The sequence below is a fragment of the Chinchilla lanigera genome, unplaced genomic scaffold, assembly GCF_000276665.1.
Source record: "Chinchilla lanigera isolate Chin_1 unplaced genomic scaffold, ChiLan1.0 scaffold00162, whole genome shotgun sequence".
NCBI lineage: Eukaryota > Metazoa > Chordata > Mammalia > Rodentia > Chinchillidae > Chinchilla > Chinchilla lanigera.
Genome location: NW_004955563.1, coordinates 1,727,986 through 1,748,807, shown reverse-complemented (window position 1 = coordinate 1,748,807; position 20,822 = coordinate 1,727,986). Strand labels below are relative to the sequence as shown.

General features: G+C 56.9%; 3 protein-coding genes and 1 long non-coding RNA gene across 9 annotated transcripts in view; 3 read left to right on the top strand and 1 right to left on the bottom strand.

Moving 5' to 3' along the window:
- The window catches only part of Arhgef18 (Rho/Rac guanine nucleotide exchange factor (GEF) 18), a gene marked incomplete in the record, with an annotated part of 78,210 nt that extends 74,604 nt beyond the window's left edge, over nt 1-3,606 (top strand). For both annotated transcript variants that reach the window (XM_013509143.1, XM_013509144.1), the window contains 4 exon segments: nt 1-194; nt 724-1,057; nt 1,619-1,744; nt 1,819-3,606. In XM_013509143.1, coding sequence (XP_013364597.1) covers nt 1-194; nt 724-1,057; nt 1,619-1,744; nt 1,819-1,970 — 806 coding nt within the window.
- Nucleotides 3,607-4,953: 1,347 nt separating this feature from the next.
- Pex11g (peroxisomal biogenesis factor 11 gamma) lies at nt 4,954-11,248 on the bottom strand. 4 transcript variants are annotated; one of them, XM_005413190.2, is made up of 5 exons: nt 11,142-11,248; nt 9,523-9,711; nt 7,601-7,779; nt 5,905-5,967; nt 4,954-5,498 (listed from the first exon to the last, which is right to left on the bottom strand). In XM_005413190.2, exons 1-5 carry the CDS (start codon nt 11,199-11,201, stop codon nt 5,264-5,266), a joined length of 726 nt encoding a protein of 241 aa, XP_005413247.1. In that variant the 5' UTR covers nt 11,202-11,248; the 3' UTR covers nt 4,954-5,263. The 4 variants fall into 4 exon arrangements, with proteins under 4 accessions (XP_005413247.1, XP_013364604.1, XP_005413248.1 ...); XM_013509150.1 differs by lacking the exon at nt 11,142-11,248 and adding an exon at nt 11,030-11,135; XM_005413191.2 differs by having other exon boundaries at nt 5,051-5,498; nt 5,862-5,967.
- A 363-nt stretch (nt 11,249-11,611) lies between these two features.
- On the top strand, nt 11,612-14,716 carry LOC102005088. Of its 2 annotated transcripts, none has more exons than XR_001232369.1 (3): nt 11,612-11,700; nt 12,129-12,239; nt 13,740-14,716. It is a non-coding gene; the product is annotated as an uncharacterized LOC102005088 (long non-coding RNA). The 2 variants fall into 2 exon arrangements; XR_265018.2 differs by having other exon boundaries at nt 11,612-11,722.
- A 4,260-nt stretch (nt 14,717-18,976) lies between these two features.
- LOC102016531 (chromosome unknown open reading frame, human C19orf45) overlaps nt 18,977-20,822 on the top strand; it is a gene marked incomplete in the record, with an annotated part of 6,064 nt that continues 4,218 nt past the window's right edge. Inside the window, 2 exon segments of the mRNA XM_013509149.1 lie at nt 18,977-19,118; nt 20,498-20,822. Coding sequence (XP_013364603.1) covers nt 20,581-20,822 — 242 coding nt within the window.

Here is a 20,822-nt window from a genome sequence, read left to right as displayed (position 1 = left end):
GGCAGCTGCGCGAGCGGCTGGAGCAGGAGCGCGCCGAGCTGGAGCGCCAGCGCCAGGCCTACCAACACGACCTGGAGCGGCTGCGCGAGGCGCAGCGTGCCGTGGAGCGCGAACGCGAGCGCCTAGAGCTCCTGCGCAGGCTCAAGAAGCAGAACACGGCTCCTGGGGCGCTGCCGCCCGAGGCGCTGGCGGAGGTGCGCGTGTGGACAGGCTGCGGGAGGGCGGCTCTGGCACACGAGGGTGCGAGGCAGAGCGCCAACGAGCATGCACCTGCACATGAAAAAGTGCGCGTGTTCAGGGCCTGGGGGCGCACACTTGTGGTTCCTTGCGTTCAGGAGGCCGAGGCAGGAGGATCGCCTCAGGTTCAAGGCCTGCCTGGAATACATAGGGAGAACTGTCTCCAAAACCACAAAAACGACAAACGGTGGTTTGGGTAGCCCATGCAGACAGGAACGTGTGTGACCATGGAGGTGTGTAATTGTGTGCAAGCATGAGTGTGGCTGAGTGAGACCAGCAGGACTGTGTACCCATGGGTGTGTTTTGGCTCCGTGGGTGCAGAGCAGACGCAGCTGAGGGCTGGGCGGGGAGCTGAGAGGTCAGGCCCAGGCCCAGGCCCAGGGTGGGTCCCGGCCTTGCAGGGCTTTTCCTGCCCCAGCCCAGAGCCGAGGAGGAGCTGGAGCAGAGCCCTAGGGACACTGAGACGGGTCTTTGTCCCTCTTGCAGGCCCAGCCCGCAAGTCACCCTCCCAGCTTCAACGGCGAAGGGCTGGAGGGGCCCTCGGCGCACGCCAAGGCCCCAGGCACCCGCATGACCCTGCTGCTGTCTGGCACCGGGCTGGAGTTTGCGGAGCGCCCTGAGGTGGCCCGCAGGGACAGCGCCCCGGCCGAGAGCCGGCCTGCCAAGAGCGAGGTGCCCATCCAGCTGCTCAGCGCCACCAACCAGATCCAGAGGCAGGCGGCCGTGCAGCAGCAGATCCCCACCAAGCTGGCTGCCTCCACCAAGGGCGGCAAGGACAAGGGCGGCAAGAGCCGGGGCTCCCAGCGCTGGGAGAGCTCAGGTGGGCCTGGCCCCAAGGCCCGGGGCCCCGGAGGTGGCAAGTCAGTCGCCAGGGTCTGCTTCCCCTGGCTGGGAAGTCCAGCTGCGGGCACTCCCGGGAGAAAAGGACACTGGTCCTCCCGGAGAGGGCACCAGAGGACAAGCAGCAGGCGGGGCAGTGGCAGTGAGGTGAGGGCCACCCTCGCAGTGGGGGTCCTTTTTTTGAGGCAGAATGGAGATGACCAATCCCGTGTCCTGCTCTCGCCTGCGACCCTGCGTGCAGAAATGGGGTGGGTCAGACATGGGCACAGGTGGGAAGTGAGCAGCGGCAGATGGGGCCGGGGATTCCAGGCCCAGAGGTGTGGTCCTCGCCCTCGGGCACCGGCAACACTGCGCCCTCAGCCCCAGGGACAGCCTGGGTCTTCTGGCCACTGAGGCCTGAGGGGGGGGGGCCACACCCTCCTCCTGCCGAGTTCCAGCGACTCTGGGGGCCCTCCCAGGCCAGGCCGCCGCCTGTGGGAGTGTGGGGGCTCGGCGGCCCAAGGTGGCCTGGGACGAGGCCCAAGCACCTTCCCCCTTGCAGGCTCTTTCGACCTGAAGCAGCAGCTGCTGCTCAACAAGTTCATAGGCAAGGATGAGAGCGCCTCAAAGAACCGCCGCTCGGTGAGCCCCATCCTGCCGGGCAGCCACAGCGCCACGCCCGCCCCGGGTAAGGCCCGTCGCCATGCGGTGGGGCTGCCCCGCGCGCCTCCTGGTGCCTGACACCCCGCTCCTCACTTGCAGACCCCGGTTTCCCAGCCCCAAGCCCGGCGCCAGCGGACGTCTCCCCCGAGGCCCTCGCCTTCCCGCCTGCGGCCCCGTGCCCCTCGCCGCTGCCGGCCACACCGCTGCCCACCAAGGAGGAGGCCAGCAAGGAGGACGTCATCTTCTTCTGAGGGCCGCGGCCTCGGTGCGGGCCCCTCCCGGCCTTGCCCGCCCAGCTGTCCCCTCCCCTGCCCATGCACACCCCCGGCGGCCACCCGGCTGGGTCAGCCTGTTGGTGCTTTGGGTCTCGGCTCTTTCTGTAGGATTAGCGGTGGCACCTGGGTAATTTCTTCAACCTCTTTATATAGAAGTTTTTCGTGGCAGGTTGAACCCCAGCTAAATCCAGGAGCTATTTTAAGCCGTAGGGTAGGTGAGAGACGGACTCCCAGCTGGTTTTCCCCAGCAGCAAAGATGGGGCTGGGGGGTCCCCGTGGGGTTGGGGGACAGGCCAGAGCTCGGTCAGAGGAGCTGCAGCCCCAGCTGGGCTGCCCCACCGAGAGTCCACAGGGGCCAGTACCTTGGGCTGCGGTGGTCCAGAGGCAGGCCGGACCTTTGTACAACAGAGACCCCTGCTGGCCTCAGAGAAGCTGGCAGCCTTGGGGGTAGAGAGGCCGTGCGGGGAGCACCGGGGGTGACCCTGGGTACCCAGGCCGGCGCTGTGGGCTCGGAAGCTCACTTTGAAAGGCTGAGCAGCAGCGCTCCTGCTTGCTTGATGGAGGCTGCGACTCCGCTGTCCTGCCCACGTGGGGTGGGAGCCCCAAGCCTCGGGCTTTAGCGAGGGTAGCTTATACCCCAGGGGGGTCCTCGGCCCTCCAGGCTGCTCGGAGGAAGCCCCCAGGGCTATCCCATCTACCACATCCAAGGACACGAGGAGGAAGCGCCCGGAGATGCTGCCAGCCGCGGGCGAATGGCCCTCGTGCTGGCACCCCGTCTTCAAGAGTTGTGGCTGGGGAGAGCACATTTCAAGCCTCTTCCCGACCCTGGCTGCCTGAACCGAGGTGGTGGCAGCTGGGCCAGACCCCAGGCTGGCTGTTCTTGCTCCTAGGGGGGTGGCACTGGGGTGCCAGCCACCGCCAGGTCGTTCTCCCACGCCCAGCAGGGGACTCGCTGTCTGACGTGCAAGCGGGGATGTTCCCGGCACGGGGCAGGGGCTGTCAGGCGCTGTCACGTTGAGTGTACAGTGCGGCCCTGTTGGCCGTCGGCGAGGCCAGTGTGCACCTCGGGCCCAGGAGGCGTCCGGGCGGGCACAGGCGCTGACGGCGCAGGAAGTCACACGCCATCCCCACCTCGCCATCGTCCCTGGGCTCCTGCTCTGACAGCCTGGAGGCGTCCCGACGCCTCGGTCCTGTCTGTTGGCCCTGTCCTGTGTCCCCACACCCCCCAGGTCCCGTCTGTGCCATGTTCTAATCAGTGTTGTGTATTTTGTACTGCGATGTTCGGAGCACTTTAGAAAAGCTGACTGAGTTCTGCTCTGTTGTGGAGCGGAAATTCCTGGTCCCACCCCCACCTCAGTGCTCTGGTCCCCCAGGAGTGTTTGGATCTGGGGTGGGGGGCTCCCCAGTCACTCCCGGTAGAGCCCGATTTTGTCCGCAAAGCTGGCGGCTGAGCTCTGTTCGGCGGGATTTGTCCGTGTCACTGGTGTCTGCTATGACCGTGACCTTAGCCCACCTGACGTTATTTCTAGTGATTACATTTCCTCACTGTGGGATACTTCGGGAACACCTAGAACTTCGGATCGGATCCTAGCAATAAAAGTGTCCAAGATGACCTCCGGCTGAGGCGGATGTGCCTGGGGGTGGGGGATGCAGGCACAGGGGGTGGGTAGGGGCCGGGCAGCTAGGGCAGAGGCGGCCGAGGAGCGGCGCCAGGCCAGGATGACGCAGAGACGGCCATGGGGCAGCGTGTGGGGCAGGAGCGCAGCGGGGTCGCAGTGATGGCTTAAGGGCATAAGTTGCCTTTTAGAGGTGGTGAAAACGTTCGAGAGCTGCCTGGGGTGGCAGCTGCGTAACTGAACACACCGAAAACCAGACGTGTGCGCCGTAAGTGTGTTAAGGGGTGTGGTCAGTGAACCGTATTTCAGACCTGAAGGGCTGGGGTGCAGCTCAGTGGCAGAGCGTGTGCTTACCCTTAGCCCGCGTGACACCCTGGCTTCAATCCCCTGCACCAAAAGAAAATTAACTTTAAAAAAATCACAAAGAAGCGAGGCATGGTGACACAACTGCAGTCTCAGAACTCAGGGAGGCTGAGGCAGGAGGACCACAAGTCCAGTTTCCACCTGGGCACCTTAGGGAGACCCAGTCTCTAAAGGGCTGAGGATGTAACTCAGTGGACACTCAGAGAGCTGGCACGGGGTGGGACTTGGCCGCCTTTTCTGGAAGTACTGTCTCCTGCTTGCAGTACAAGCCCCTCCAGCCACTCCCTCCTGGTACCCAGACCAGGGGCCCAGTGGCTTTCCCACCAGTGAGGCGCTGCCCTCGGGCCTTGCAGGTCCTCACGGGTCGGGGTCCCCAGCCCTCATCTCGTGGTTGCCGCTGGGGGGGGTGCTGCCAAGGCTGGGCGGTGTGTACCAGAGGGGAGGGGGAGCGTGTAGCCCCTCTTGTCAGAGTGCCCTAGGTTGGAGCTGGTGTTGGATCCCCCAGCACAGTTACCCGGAGCGGCCCCGTCAGTCCCCACCTGCCTGCAGCCACTGGCACGCTCTCCCACCTTGCCCTACACAAACACGTCCCAGCCTGCTGCGCTCTGACGGGACGGGGGCCACGCACGTCTTCAGAGACGCCAGCGTGTGTGGACTGGTCCGGCCTGGAGTCCACGAGACGCTCAGTGGCACCGCCTGGGCGTTGGCCGCCCTGAGTCCAGGCGCATTCTGCTGCAGGAGATGAGCGTATGCCACCCTGGCCGCCACTGGTGCCCCTGTGCCCAGGAGGGGGCAGTGCGGCCTGGTGAGGAAAGTGACCCTCCAGGGATGCAGGAGCTCAGGCCAGCGGGCAGTGACCGCCCTGGGATGGAGAAGCCACTCGGGGCCAACAGAGGGTGTCCAGCAGGGCGACCTGGGGCATGGCTTCAATTCATGGCATCGAGCACCCAGGAGCCACCAGTACAACGATGTCACACGGGGCGGGGCCAGCACCAGGATATTTAATTGGTTCTTGGTCCAGCTCCCCCAGGGCCGGGGGGTGGGGCGGTGTTGCCCCTGCTCCCCCAGGATATGGGTCCCGGCAAGCTCAGCCTTGGCTCCAGAGCCCCAGGGCACCCCCCACGTGGGCGCTTTCGCCACCAGGGCACAGGCCGGGCCCTTGGGCGCTCCGCCAGCCCCTCTTCCCACCATCTCCTTGAGCTGACCCAGGGCTGCTCAATCAGAGACGACTCCCGCCCAGTGGGAAGGGACCCCCGTCGGGTCCAGCCATGTCCTGCGCCCCGGGCCACGTCAGGGGCTGTCGGCCTCCGTGTGGCCGCCAGCCCGGGCCGCCTGGTAGACGCTGAGCAGGGAGGAGATGGTGCCCATGAGGCCCACTAGCCAGGGGGGGAAGCGGCCGGCCCACAGGACGCCCGGGGGCAGCCAGTGCACGGCGTTGGCCAGGTCGGCCAGGTTACTGAGCAGCGTGAGCACCTCCGACCGCATCTGCGCCTCCATGGCCTTCCGCTTGCTCCGGGGCAGCCGGCTGTGGGGACAGAGGGACAGAGGGACTGAGGACAGCCCTCCCTGGGGACCAGCCCCTGCTGTGGAGCCCACAGCCTCGAGCCCACCCCTCTGTCCTCCAAACTCCCGGAGCGAGCAGGGGCGTGGGGTGAGGGCTGGGTTTGCACGGGGTGTGACGGGAACACCGGCCACTGCCCTCGGGGAGCTGGCTCACCCCAGAACGACCCCGCCTGCTACCCTGGGGCCGTGAAGGCCCAGCCCAGGGGTCCTCGCTCTAGCAAGCCTCAGTTTCCCCGTCTGTAAAAGCTACTGCGTATCACCCAGAGCCCAAAGTGAGGCTCTGCAGCCCTGTGTGCGCACGTGCACGGGCCCCTCAGGGACGCACCGGGCTCATCCCTGTGACCCCTCTGGGCACCCGGATGTCGCACCTGGTGAAGGCAGCCGCGGGGCTCCGCAGCCTCTGCCTCAGCTTCAGCACCATCCACAGGGACCTGCAGCACCAGAGACAACGGGACCTGGCTCCGGGGCACAGGACACGCTGGGGGCGGGGGGCAGCTCCCCAAGGCCGCGCACAGACCAGCGGCCTCCCTTCCCCCACCTCCCAGACGGAGCTCCAGGCCCAGCCCGACCTCGAAATCGAAAGCTCAGGGATGCGTGACTGACACGGACTGGAGCTGCCTGGCCGTGTCACAGACCCACATGCTAGAGGACGAGGAGCCACAAGCCCGCTCAGAAGAGTGGCAGCCCCAGCCGCCTGCCCTGCAGTCCCTGGGGAAGGCCAACGGCTGGAGAGAGGCACGGCAACCTGGAGGGGACATCAAGAGCCACAGCCAGGAGCTGCCCCCAGACCAAGGACACACAGCCTCCCTCGGAGAGGTGGGGACAGGCACGTCTCGCTGCGGGGCTCCGGGGGCTTCTCATCTACTGAATCATGGGGACTGGGAGTCGTAGCTCCTGTTTTATAGGGAACCCAGCCCTTTCTCTTTTTCACTTTTTTTTTTTGTCTTTTTAAGACAGGATCTCACCACACAGTTCAGGCTGGCCTTGAGCTCACTTTGTAGCCCAGGGTGGCCTTGAACTTGCAGTGATCCTCCTGCCTCAGCCTCTCAGTGCTGGGATTACAGGTGTGTGCCACCACGCCCGGCTTTTTTTCTTTTTACTTTTTGAGTCAGGGTTTTGCTAAGTCATTAAATTCCCCAGGCGGAGCTCAAATTTGCAAACCTCCTGCCTCAGCCTCCCAGAGTGCTGGGATTACCTGGCATGGCTCAGGGCAGGGGCTTCTGAACAAGACAACTCAGCAGATTTGCAAAGCGGAAGACACTGGGGAGGAAACCGCTGTTGGGAAGTTGTAGAAACTCACTTGGGGAAGCACGGAAGCAGTCAGGAAGCAGCTGGCCGCTTTCTCTGGGTGCTCTGCTGACAAGGCAAGCAGGCGCCCAGGGACCCCCAGGCAAGGCCGCCACCCTGGCTGCTTCCCTCCGGGCCCTGGAGTTAGTCCCCTTGGGTCTGCTGGGCAGAATCACGGTCCCTCCCTGAGATGTCAACATCCTAACCCCTCCCGGGACCTACAGTGTCCCCCGTGTATCCAGGGCACAAAGTGAAGGACACTGAGACGGGAGGTGAACATGGGTCTTCTGGGGCCCGTGTCACCAAGGGTCCTCATAAGAGGGAGGCAGGAGCTTCAGAGTCAGACACTGGCAGACACTGCGCTCACTGCCGGCTCTGAAGGTAGAGGAAGGAAGCCAGGCATGGTGGCTCACACCTGTCATCCCGCATTCAGGAGGCTGAGGCAGGACTGCGGCAAGCCTGAGGCCGGGGGAGGGAAAAAAAGATGAAAGAAGGGACCATGAGCCCAGAGTACCTATAGGAGCTGGGACGGGCAAGATTTTCCCCCCGGGCCTCCAGGGTGGACCAGCCCTGCGCACACCTGGAGGCCTGTGTGGGGTTTCGGGACTGCACTATAATATAACCTGCTGGGAGATGCTAAATGGGTGCTGTTTAAAGCTCCGAGGGTGTGGTTATTCATTACAGCAGCCACCTGGAAACCAGTCCTGCACGCTGGAGGAGGGGCAGGGAAGCCCAAGAGGCGGCCACACCCCAGCCGGCCTCTGCGAGGTCACTTACCTGGCCACCCCCAGGAGCAGGGAGAGGCCCCAGAGAGCCGTGCTCAGCGTCCACCACCGGGCAGAGTCCACGTGCAGGACCTTGGCGTCGGCGGCCCAGGCAAGGTGCTCACACGGGTAGTAGAACTGGTCAGCAATGTTGCCCAGCACTGACACCCCTCGGACAAAGGCGTCCTCCTCCTGCGGGGCCAGGGGAGGGGCGGCGCCTGCAGTTGGAGCTCCCCACTGCCCGTTAGGGACAGACGGCAGCGGCCACACCAAGGGGCGGCAAGGCCCCTCCCTACCACCCGGGGTCACATCCACCTGTGGCATGGAGCAGCCCACGGCCCGATGCCAGCCCGAAGGATTCTGCCTCACCAGCTCCGGGTGGGCACCCGGCTCTGCCACCTGCTTGTTTTTTTTTAAGTTCCCCGGAGCTATGGCAGGGACGGGGCTCCAGGCAGCTGGTCCTGCACGGCACCTGGGACATCTGCCCAAGCTGTTCCCTCTTCTTCCCTTTGTTTTTGCAGTGCTGGGGATTGAACCCAGGTCTTGGGCACTGAGCCACCCCTTCCCCCTACCTCTGCCCCAAGCTCTATGACTCCCTCTACCCAGCAAGGCAGGGCCTGAGCTGCTGGAGCAGTGAAACGCATAGAGCTCGTTTCCCGCCTCCGCCGTCCTCCTCAGGGCCGTCTCTGCCCTCACGGGCAACATGGCAGAGACCCTATGCAGTGATGCAGGCAGCAGGTTGCTCCCTGCAGTACCTTAGTAACAGCCAAATATGAGCTACCCGTCCATCCGCAGGAGACAAATCAGAGCACCGGCTGTTAATCAGGGGCACACTGTGTGGCCATCAAGAACGAAGGGGCCGATGCCAGGCGTGGTGGCGCACGCCTGTAATCCCAGCACTTGGGAGGCTGATGCAGGAGGATCGCTGCAAGTTTGAGACCAGCCTGAACTGCATAGCGAGACCCTGTCTCAAAAACGGTCCCCTCCCCCAAAACGAAGGGGCCGGGCATGGAAGTACATGCCTGTCATCCCAGCTACCTTGGGAGGCAAGAGGATCACAAGTCCGAGGCCAGCCTGGGCAACTCAGCAAGGCCCTGTCTCAAATAAACTAACAAGGGCTGGGAGTGCAGCTCTGAGGTGGAGCTCTGGGTTCAACCCCCCCCTACCAAGAAGGCGGGGGCTCTGTCTGCAGTGATGAGAATGAGCTCCTGGCTGTACTGCTCAGCTGAAAAAAGCAAGCGGCAGAACAGGGTGACGGGGACGACCGCTCTGTATGTCAGCAACAGCATGTCCTGTTGTGACTGCAGGAAATTCACCCGGGACACACAAGGACTTGGCCAGCACAGCCGCCTCCCAGAAGGACTGGGCCCACAGGGCCAAGGAGGGGGGCTTTATCATTCACTCTCAGGATGTGCAAATGTGCTAATTTTATTTTTTAATTTAAATCAAGGGCTAGGGATGCAGCTCAGTGGCAGAGCCCTTGCACGGCCTGCACAAAGTCCTGGGTTCGGTTGGGACCAGGGATTTAGCTCAGTAGTGCAGTGCCTGCCTGGCAAGCATGAGGTCCAGAGTTGGACTCCCGGTACCCAAAAAAAACAAAAACAAAAAACCCAAAGTCCTGGGTTTGATCCTCAGCACTGCAAAAAGAAATAAATATACATATGAATTAAATCAAAATGAGAGGGCCGGGGATATAGCTCAGTGGCACAAGCGCCTGCCTGGCAAGCACGAGGTCGTGAGTTCGATTCTCAGTACCAAAAAATCGATAAATAAATAAAAAGTGAGAATGTCTGATCATCTCAAGAAAGTAAAATCAAAACATAAACTGTCCAACAGGGAGCACTCTGGGATAAGCCATAAAGCACAGACTGAGGCTGAGGCCTGGGGCTTTCTGAGGTCTGCGCCCCTCTCCCTCCATCCCACACACCCCATTACCTCGGTCCCCAGGCCGTACTGCTTTGTGTAAAGAAACATGGCCAGGTCATCAAAGAGTCGCAGGACAGTCCTGCAGTGGCTCAGCTGGGCCGACACCGCCAGCAGGCGCGTCCCCACTTCCGACCTGGCCGGACATCGTTCAAGCAGGACCCCGCCAACCAGCTGGCAGCAGTACCCCAGCGTCCGGATCTGTGGGAAACCAGAAGCAGTCAACACGCCTGTGTTCTCCAACTAAGCTGGATCACCCCTGACCCGGTTGCATGTGCTTTAGAAGATTCTAAATCAACAAGTTTCCAACAAAAGCTGGAAGTTTAAAAAAGTATTTCCAAGCTGGAGGCAGTGGTGCATGGCTGGGATCCCAATATCCTAGGAGGCTGAGGCAGGAGGATGGCAAAGTGTGAGCCCAGCCTGGACAACTTAGGGACTGAGTGAGACCCTGTCTCAAAAGAAAAAAATTAAAAAGGGTGAGGATGTACCTCAGTGAAAAAGCCCCAAGTTCTATCCCTAGTACTGCAATAAATAAATAAGTAAATAAATGCTCCTGCAGGTGGGGCAAACGGGGAACGTCACACCGCCTAAAGGTGGAAAAAAAAAAAAAGCCAGGCCTGGTGGCAAACGCCTGTAATCCCAGCACTTGGGAGGCTGAGGCAGGAGTTTCACTGTGAGTTCAAGACCAGCCTGGGCTACAAAGTGAGCTCAAGGCCAGACTGAACTGCATAGCGAGACCCTGTCTCAAAAAAAAAAAAAAAAAAAAAAAAAAAGGTGCAGAGCCTAACAAGAGTCCTGGCACAGGCAGGAGGAGGAGGAGGCGGAAATGCAGGTTTGCATCAACCTGCCTTTGGCCAAAGCCCTTAGCTGGGCGCAAGCCGAGCAGGGAATCCAGCCCCAACCCACGAGACGAAGCAGTAATCGGAGTTACTTTAGCGACAAGGAACCCACTCAAAGGGTCATCGGAGCATTGTGAAATGGGCGAGGTGCAACTCCCTTCTACTTTCCATTTTTCATCTGCTCCTCAAAAAGTGCTTCTCTCTGTTGTGTTATATATTCTTTCACTTGTAATCCTTCCCAGATCCACTGTAACGGCAAAACACTGCAATTTAAATGTCCAGTTGAAGATGAGGGTGTGAAAGCCTGAATGCTCACTCGTAGGGGACTTGGCTGGAACTGAAACGCCCACCAGCGTGGCGCACGCACGCACGCACGCGCTCCCTGGTACAGCTGACATGTGCACTGTAAAGTATGGGGCAGGGCATGTTAGGAGTCCAACCTCAGGGACCTGAACGGAATAACCTCCGTGCTCAACTACAGAGGATTTGGTAGAATTTAAATGTCCAGCTGTAGAGGGAGCCCTGGAGTATCCTCGATCCCCTTATATGACAGCGCTGGGAGCAAGCCGGGGAGCAGCTCGGTCGGATCCCGTCAAGCACGGAGACCTGGTCGGGAAGTGGGAATCCAGCCGGCCTGGGTCGGCAGGAGCAAACTATGCGCGCAACGCCCGGGCACGGACCTGAACCCAGCTTGGGCAGGGCCCCAGCGATGGGGGCACCCTGCGCGACACCGCCCATCTCTGAGCTCTGAGCGAACTCCAGGACTCCGGCCCCGCTCCGCCCCAGCCTCACCAGGCGGTCGCGACCCCTGTACGACTCCAGCGCCGACGCCAGGCCGCTCACTACCGCCATGGCAACTCCGCTGTGACGTCACCGGGACGGCGGCGCGCCTGGGGGCGGGGCCAGGCCGCGTCGGGGTGGAGCGCGAGCCCGCGCGCTCTGCGCAGGCGCCGAGGTCGCCCTTTGTCCCGCAGAGTCGGGATGACCCGGGGGAGCTTGCTGCGGCGGGTTAAGCAACGCGAAAGTGTGTCAGAGTTAACCGAGGCCCACGCTGCATCGCTAGATAGCTGGAGCGGGGCGCGAGGCCCAGAGCTGAGCGCTGGCTCAGCAAGCCCGAAGCCTGGGTTCGGTGTCCTGCAATGAGACAGAAAATAAAGTCCTTTAAATGTGTATATAAGGGGGTTGGGGATATAGCTCAGCGGCACAGCGCCTGCCTGTCAAGCGCAAAGTCGTGAGTTCGATTCCCGGTACCGGAAAAAAAAAAAAACAACAACAACAACAAAAAGAAAAGTGTATATAAAATATATATATCCGTGTGTGTGGATCTGCAACTATAGCTATAGAGACGTGTGTACGTATATGAATATATCTGGGTACGTGTTTATTCATATACTTCTTTGTGGTAGTATTTGGGGTTGAACCAAAGGCCTTCCCCCTGAGCTCCACCCCTAGACATGTTTTCATTTTTTATTTTGAGGCAGGGTCTCGCTAAATCGCCAAGTTGCCTAGGCTGGGCTCCAACCTGTAATCCTCCTGCCTCAGCCTCCCAGAGTGCTGGGATGACAAGCGTGTGCCACCATGCTCAGCTTTTATTTGTGAGTGTGTGTGTGTGTGTATGTGTGTGTGGCATATACTGTATTATATATATGTGTACATATGTATGTATATAATTATGTGATGTATAGGTATAGGTGCACGCGTGCCAAGTAAACCATCACAGAGGCTCGAAGAGGGATTTATTCTTCTAATTTTTCTCCCTTACCCTTCCTCTGTCTACAGTGAGTATTATCACCACAATACCATTATAAGGCATCTGTAGATGTTCTGAAAACACCTAGATTGTTCGAGAAGAATCTGGTGAACAGAACTGCTCCAGGGAGGTTTTATGAGGTGAGTGGATAACTTTCACCTTTATGACGTATGTAACTTCTGAGTTTTATGCAATATACATGGATTATCTCATCCAAAAAAAAAATCAGTTTTCCAAAAGTTAACACTGATTCCCTCCCCTTTTAAAATTGAGGTACATCATATGACATGAAATTCATTGCTTTTTTTCCTCAGTAGTGGAGATTTTACCCAGGGCCTTTGCACTGCACTATATCCCCAGTCCTTTTTCATTCTCTACTTTGAAGCACATTCTCACTATACTGCCCAGGCTAGACTCAAACCTATGATCCTCCTGCCTCAGCCTCTCAAGAGTGCTGGAATTACAGGTGTTTGCCTTCACTCCTGGCTGAAATTCACCATTTAAAAATGTACAGTCTAGAGCCGGGCGTGGTGGTGCACACCTGTAATTCCACCAATAGGGAGGCTAAGGCAGGAGGATCATTGAGAGTTCGAGACCAGCCTGGGCTACAAAGGGAGCTCAAGGCCAGCCTGAACTGCATAGTGAGACCCTGTCTCAAAAAGACCAAAAAAGAAAGAAAAAATGTACAATCCAGTGGCATTTAGTACATTCACATGTTGGGCAGTCATTGCCCCTTACTAGTTTCAAAGTATTTTGTCATCCCAAAGGAGATGTCATATGAGACTAGAGATCGCTACCTCAAAATATGACGCCTTGACATAAGGACTATTTTGATCTGCAAGTGAAGCACATATAGGAAAAGCTCTTTCCGCTTTGCTATTTTCCCAAGAGGAGGACACAAGTTTACAAAGGCATCTCCTCCCTCTCTGCCAGGAAAGACACTGATCACTAGATACCCTTGGAACTCTATTTCTTTGGTTTGATTTGTTTTGGGTTGGTTTGGTTTGGATTTTTGAGACAGGGTCTCACTATGTAGCCCAGGCTCATCTCAAACCCTGCTGCCTCAGCTTCCCGAAAGCTGGGATTACAGGCAGACGTGTGTTCTACCACACCCAGCACTTTATCTACCATTTATCTGCCTTTCCATAATTTGCCACGCCATGGAGACTTAAAGTCCTCCTGTCTTGTCACTGCCCTCAAAATACTGTGTTCTGTGTCAAAGATGCTAATTAGCCTGAGTTCGATCCTATTACTCACTTCTCGAGACACTGCCCACCTACACATGAGCTCCGTCTGTTAATGAATGTTCATTTTCCACTCGATTCTTCTGTTACGAGGACCTGAGTGAAGAACTAAGGGTAGAAGAAAGCTCATTTTCTTCCCTCCACTCTCTGCTCGGGAAACAGGCATCAGATCCCTCCCCCTCCCCACCCTAGTCTGCTTTCTCTCTGTATATTTACCTTTCTTGATTATTTCATGTAAGTGGGCTGGGAACCCATCACAGAGGTTCTGAATAGAAGTCCAAGCATGCTGCTTTGTCTGAGCCTTACATAGGTAGACCGAGGGGACTTGCTTTAAAGGGAGTGAGTTCAAGAGGGTTTAAAAAGGAAACCGATTGTCTTGCATTCTGTCCTCCGCAGGTCGGGAGGTCAGGAGAAGCTGTTAAAGTCTAACAAGGCAGATTCTGCCTAGGGGACTTCTTCCTGCCGGGAAGACTCCTTACTCTACTTCTGTGAGTTTGACTTAGCTGTTTACATTAGTCCTTAACCTGGCTGGGCTGTTTATTTTCTTACACATTTCTAAGCTTACCTGGCTACTTAACGTCTCCCTCCAACCCTGTTGTAGGCTTTTTGAACTGCTGATTCATAATAACTAAACAAAGCCTCCACAGCAGGACCCTTAAGGGGTGGAGTGTGGTTGGAGATCACTGGGGCTGGCCTTAATGGGCCATAGGGACTTTGCCCCTTCTAGTATCTTTCTGTCTGTCTGTCTGTCTGTCTCTGCTTCCTGGCTGCTGTGAAGTGAAAAATCCCTCCATCACCTTCTGCCTTGCAACAAGACTATGGACTGCAACCCTGAAACCATAATTCAAAATAACCCTTTCTCCTTATCAGCTGATTATCTCTGGTATTTTGTTACAGCAAGCAAAAGCTAACAGTGACCATGTGCGTATAATGCTTTTGAGGTTCACCCTCCTTGTAGCATGTACCAGAATTTTATTCCTTTTTTGTAGCTGAATAGTATTCCGCTGGATGGCTAGACCACATTTTGTTCAATCCAGTCACACATGGAAGGACATCTGGGCTGTGGCTACCTTTTGGCCACTGTGACAGAGCTGCTATGACCATGTATGTGTATGTGCTTGTTTAAATCCCCACTTGCAGTTCCTTGGGGTGTATACCCAGGAGCGAATTGCCAGGTCATGGAGTAAGTCTAGGTTTAACTTTCTGAGGAACTGCTGAACTGTTTTTCACAGTGGCTGCACTATTTTATGTCCCTACCAGTCACGCACAAGAGTTCCAACTTCTCCATATCCCTGCGACATCCTTTTTAAGTGACTGCTGTCAGGCTAGTGGCTGTGAAGTGGTATCCCACTGTGGTTTTGCTTTACGTTTCCTGAGAGACTCATGACATTGACTGGTTTCCTTTTGAAAAATATTTCTTTTAAGACAGGGTCTTGGGGCTGGGGATTTAGCTCAGTAGCACAGCGCCTGCCTGGCAAGCGCAAGGTCGTGAGTTCGATTCCCAGTACCGGAAAAAAACAAAAAATAAAATAAAAAATAAATAAGACAGGGTCTCATAGTGACAGGGTCTCACTATGTAGTTCAGGCTGGCCTTGAACTCACTATGTAGTTCAGGTTGGTCTCAAGCTCTCAGTGATTCTCCTGCCTCAGCCTCCCAGAGTACCAGGATAACACACATAAGCCACCATGCCTGGCTGGCATGCTTCTGTCCGCTTTACAGCCAGGCCTCGTGGCTCACACCTGTCATCTCAGCAACTTGGGAAGCTGAGGCAGGAGGATAGCCAGTTTAAGGTCAACCTGGGCAACTTAGTGAGATCCTATCTCAAAATATAAATGAAAAGGGCTGAGATGTAGCTCAGTGATACAGTACCCTGGATTCCACCCCTAGTACTGCAGAAGACCTACGAAGGAATCCCACAAGAGCTAGCTTCCAAGGTCAGACGCCCCCATGGCCTAAAAACCTCCACCTAGGCCACACACCCCAAAATACCACCCCACACAACCAAGCCTCCGAGGCCAATGCACCTTTCGGTCCATACCCTACGTGCCCACCACACCCAAACCGCACAGCTGTCGGAACGTGACCGTGCACCTTGCTGATTCACCCGGCCGCCATCCATCTGCAGGAAGTCCTGTTCACAGCCGGACACTGCCTGCGGGCCTGGGCCCTGTCTGAAGGTCTCTCGCCCAGGCCCCGTGGCAACCTAAGAGGCCTCCTCCACACCTAACTACAGGGGTTTGGATGGAGCCCACCACGCCAGGGACAGCAGGAGCCTGACGCAGCCTCAGTGCCTAGTTAGCAGGGATGCGGCCAGAACCTAACTGTCGGCCAGCTGGGAAGCCCTCAAGTATCTTAAGCCCCAGAGGAGATGCTTTGGGACAACTAGGGACCAACTTCAGTAGCCCAGGCAGCTTCTGAGTGTTCTACCATGGACACTTACTTGGTCTGTGCATGGAAGCTCGGCCAGGCTGCATCCAAAGAGCAACCCCCATGTCCCACGTTGAGGAGAGAAAATTTACTTTGTTTGAGACCGGCTCTCACTATGTAGCACAGGCTGGCCTTGAACTCGAGGCGATTCTCCTGCCTCAGCCTCGCAAGTGATGGGATGACAGGCGTGAGCCACCACACCTAGCGCTAAGGAGAGCAGTCTACATCTAGCTTCGACAGGTGCCTCCGTCCTGCCGGGTCACAGACGCCACAGTCACTCCCGCGCTGGCTCCCCCTACGGGGTCTCCAACCCCACCTGAATCCAGGGAAACCCCACAAGCCCCTTGCACTCAGCAGGCGCTGACTGATGCCAATATCTTGCCCCGACACCATGCCAAAGTCTCCCTCCACCACTCGCTCATGTCCCAGGAGACCCCTGGAGCCCACCCATGTCTTCTTGGCCCACGGTCACCTCCTTTGACAGCTGCCATTCTCACCCCCTGGCCACTGAGCCTTTTCCCCCAGGACATCCCAACATCGTAAGCAACGTGTGTGCGCGTGCACGCATGCTTGTGCGCGTTCATGGGCGTGTATGTTCGTGCGCATGCGTAGTACTGGGAACTGAACCCAGGGCCTTTTGCACTGAGCTGCATTCCCATGCCTTTTTTATTTTTTTTATTTTTTTTATTTTTTTGGTTTTTCTCCGGTACCAGGAACCGAACTCACGACCTTGCGCTTGCCAGGCAGGCGCTTTGCCACTGAGCTAAATCCCCAGCCCCGCCTTTTTTATTTTTTATCATTTGGTTTCTTTTGTTTTGAGACAAGGTCTCACTATGCAGTTCAGGCTGGCCTCAAACTCGGGGTGATTCTCGCCTCAGCTTCCCAAATGCTGGGATTACAGGTGTGCACCACCATGCTTGGTTTTTATTTTTTTTTATCTTGAGACAGGGTCTTGCTAAATTGTTAAATTACCCAGGCTGGGCTCAAACTTGCAATCCTCCTGCCTCAGCCTCCCAGAGTGCTGGAACGACAGGCATGCCCCACCACGCCATTTAACTGTAACACCCAAACAAGGCTTGGTCCTGGGTTTTTTTTGTTGTTGTTTTTTTTTTTTTGGTCTTTTGAGACAAGGTCTCGCTATGCAGTTCAGGCCGGCCTTGAGCTCACTTTGTAGCCCAGGCTGGTCTTGAACTTGCAGTGATCCTCCTGCCTCAGCCTCCCGAGTGCTGGGATTACAGGCGTGCGCCACCGTGCCCGGCAAGGCTTGGTCCTGTTACAACTTGGGTTCAGGGACTTGTGCGGGCCCTTCTCCCAAAAAATCCAAGCCAAGACCTCCGAGTGGAGGACCCCTTTTCTCTAGTGTGTGCTGTCCCCAACCGCTCCCAGCCGCAGCAGTGACTTTTGCCCGCACTGTCAGAGCTCACAGCATCTGACATCTGGTTTGAGCCGACCTTGACTTCAGGAAGAGACCTGGCCTTGGTGTTGTGAGCGCCGACCCAGCCCCAGCCGGTGTCCTCCGGCGGGACATAACAGTTCCACAGGACCCCAGCGCTGGACAAGGACACTCCCGAGTGTGGGTGGGCGAGACAAAACAAACCCGCTGCATAATCACGGCTGAACCCAGGCAAAACAAACCCAAGCAAGAACGCACTCAGCGGTCCTCGGACCTAGTCTGCTCCTGGCTAAAAGCGGCAGCTGCTAGTCCCTCACTGGGCTTGGCTCAGCTGTGCCCCCCCTCGGACTCCTTCCTAGAAAGGATGCGATGGATTCCAGAGCAGCAGGACCTCTCTCCGGCTTCCGGTTAGCATCCCTCCCCTGCCTTCCGAATTCCGCCTTCCCTGCAGGCAGGAGGAGGAGGAGGCGCAAATGTCCAGTCGCACCCCTGCCTGGCGGGATCCACGCCCGCTGGGCCGGAGGCCAGGAGCAGGTGACCAGGCCTCAAGCCAGGAGACCAAATGAGACTGTGATTCAATTTACTGCCAAGGAGCCCACTTCACTGCTGACTTGAGGCATTATGAACTGTATCGGCCTCACCACTCATATTTTTATTTCACTTACTCTTTCAATTTTAACCCAGCCAGGTGTGATGGTACAGACCCGTCATCCCAGCTACTCCAGAGGCTGAGGCAGGAGGGTCACCAGTCCAATCCAGCCTGGGCAATTTAGAGACCTAGTGAGACACATTATCAAATATAAAAAAGGCCGGGCTGTAGCTCAGAGGTAGAGCACCTGGGCTTGATCACCAGTAACACACACACACACACACACACACACACACACACACACAGATTGAATCAGCTTTACTGAACTGTAATTTATAGACAATAAAACTCAACATAGTCAGTTCATTGAGTTATCCTGCTTTCCCTTCCCATTCCAGTTTAAGGAGCTTTAACAAAGTTGTGCAGTTGTGTAACCACCATAATAAATAAGACATACAACATTTTTATCACTTGCCCAAATTCTCTCGCGCTTTAACTGTTGTTTAAAAAAAAATTTTTAATAAGCCAGTCATGGTGGTGTACGCCTGTAATCCCAGCACTCAGGAGGCTGAGGCAGGAGGATCACCGTGAGTTTAAGGCCAGCCTGGGCTACACAGTGGGACCCCGTCTCAAAAAACTCAAAAATAAATAAATAAATAAATAAATAAATAAATAAATACTATATAAAAAAATGTTGTTATTGTCTGAGGTAGGATCTCACTATGCAGTGCAGGCTGGCCTTAAACTCACCATGTAGCCCAGGCTGGCTTGAACTTCCAGCAATTCTCCTGCCTCAGCCTCCCTGAGTACTGAAATTACAGGTGTACTCCACCACACCCAGCTTTTTAAAAGGAACCTTCTGAATGACACTACCGGGAGCAGAGAGAGGGGCCTGGGATATAGCTCAGTGGCACAGTGCCTGCCTGACAAGCACGAGGTCCTGTATTCTATTCCTGGTCCAAAAAAAAAAAGACATTTCATTCTGGTCTAGTACTGTATTGTATATTATTTGTCTCAGTTCATTTTACGAAAGAAAAGCGGGGAGCGCAGAGACTCAGGGAGACTGCTGGGGGCTGTGTGGGGAGGCGGAGGTGCAGGAAGACAGGAAAGCAGCTTAATGGGCCCCAGCAGCTACTTTGCATCCTGCATCCATCCTGCGCTGAGGATGAAGCCCTAAGGGGCGCAGCATTCAAAGCAGGTCCTCGGGCTGCCCCAGGGGCCGGAACCATTGTGACACCATCACCGGGAAGCAAAGGTCACAATGGACAGCGCGGACACGGTCCCAGGGACAGCAGGAGCACAGGGAGTCTGAAGGCCCCGGCCTGCCCCTAAGCCCAACACTCCTAGCTCCCTCAGCACCCCGAGGTAGGTCTCCAGCCTTGTCTGTGTCCTTGTGGAGGAGGAAACCAGGGCTCCCAGGAGTCAATGACTTGGTATTTAATAATCTTAGTTGTCCGCTTCTCCCATACAGAGTTTGGAATCTTCTTGATTCTCAACTATTTCAGGATGTGAAATGAAAAAAAAAAAAAAGGGAGATGAAGAAGAAAGCAAAACAGATGTGATGGCGCATGGCTATCTTCCCAGCTACTCAGGAGGCTGAGGCAGGAAGACCTCAAGTTTGAGGCCAGCCTGGGCAACTTAGTGTCTTAGCAACACAGTCTCAAAATAAAAAATAAAAAGGGCTGGGGCTATAGCTCAGGGGAGAGCACTTGCCCAGGGTATTCGAGGGCCTGGGTTGCACCCCCATCCCAGGACTGCAAACAAAAAAGGACAAACCTGTACACTGAAAAAAAAAAAAAAAAAAAATGGCTTCATGAAAAACACACAGCTGAACACAGGAGCAAGTGGATGTGCTGAAGTGGACTGGGAGGGCTTCCGGGAGGAGCAGAGGATGACAGCCGGGAATCCCGGGCGCAGCAGGGAGGGGCCGGGGGAGGCGGCTCTGCTCCACCTAAAAGTGAGACCGTCCAGGGCTGTGGAGGGCAGGGGCTGGCAGCTTGGAGTTGAAGGTGGGAAAGCAGTGGGGAGGGGCGGAAACCGCAGACGTTATGAAGACAGGAAGAGATGGAAGGAAACAGAAAGGGCCCGGAGCAACTGCACGGAGCAGAAGGCACAGTGAGAAAGCATTGTGGAAATGAGATTGTGTAGCCGGGCGCGGTGGCACCTGCCTGTCATCTCCGTACTCAGGAGGCTGAGGCAGGAGGATTGTTGCAGCTGGGTTACATAGTGAGTTCAAGCATAGCCTGAACTGGGCCGGGCGTGGTGACGCGTGCCTGTAATCCCAGCACCGGGGAGGCTGAGGCAGGAGGATCATTGCGAGTTCGAGACCAGCCTGGGCTACAAAGGGAGCTCAAGGCCAGCCTGAACTGCATAGAGAGACCCTGTCTCAAAAAGACAAAAAAACAAAAAACAAAAAAACCCACAAAACTGCTGGCTGTGGATGGACTTTCTGTAATAGCGTGTCCCTCCTCTGCCTTAAACCCTACCATGGCTCCAGCTCATTACAAAAATGCCAAGGTTCTCACCTGCGCTTTGGAGCACTCAGCCACCAGCACCTTCCCAATACCATATTTTGCAAAGCTGGGCATGGAACCCAGGGCCTTAGAGCAGCTAGGCAAGCGCCTTACCTTCAGCCCGTTTGGGCGACTGATGTACCGCCCCCCTCCCGTGCCTAGGACAGTGCCTGGCACTCAACAGACGCCACTTGAATGATTATTTCTCTCTCTACTTCCCCTGGGGCCAAGCACGTGCCTGGCGAGCAGAAAGGAGTCAAAGGCAGCCTTGTGCCCGGCGGCCGCAGACTCGGTCCGCGTCCCCGCCGCCCGCGATGGCCGCGAGCGCCCTCCCGCCGTGCCCGGCGTCCCGGATGGACTTTCTCAAGGCCTCGCACTTCGCGCTGGGGCCGGACCCGCGGCTGCACCGGGGCGCCCAGCTATCCACATCCCACCGGGACTTCCCCGCCCACGGCCCCGCCAGGCGGGGGCAGCAGATCCCGCAGCCGCCGAGCGCGCGGCTCTTGCAACAGGACCAGCGCGGGACGGCCGAGGAGCGCGTGTCGGAGGCGCGCCG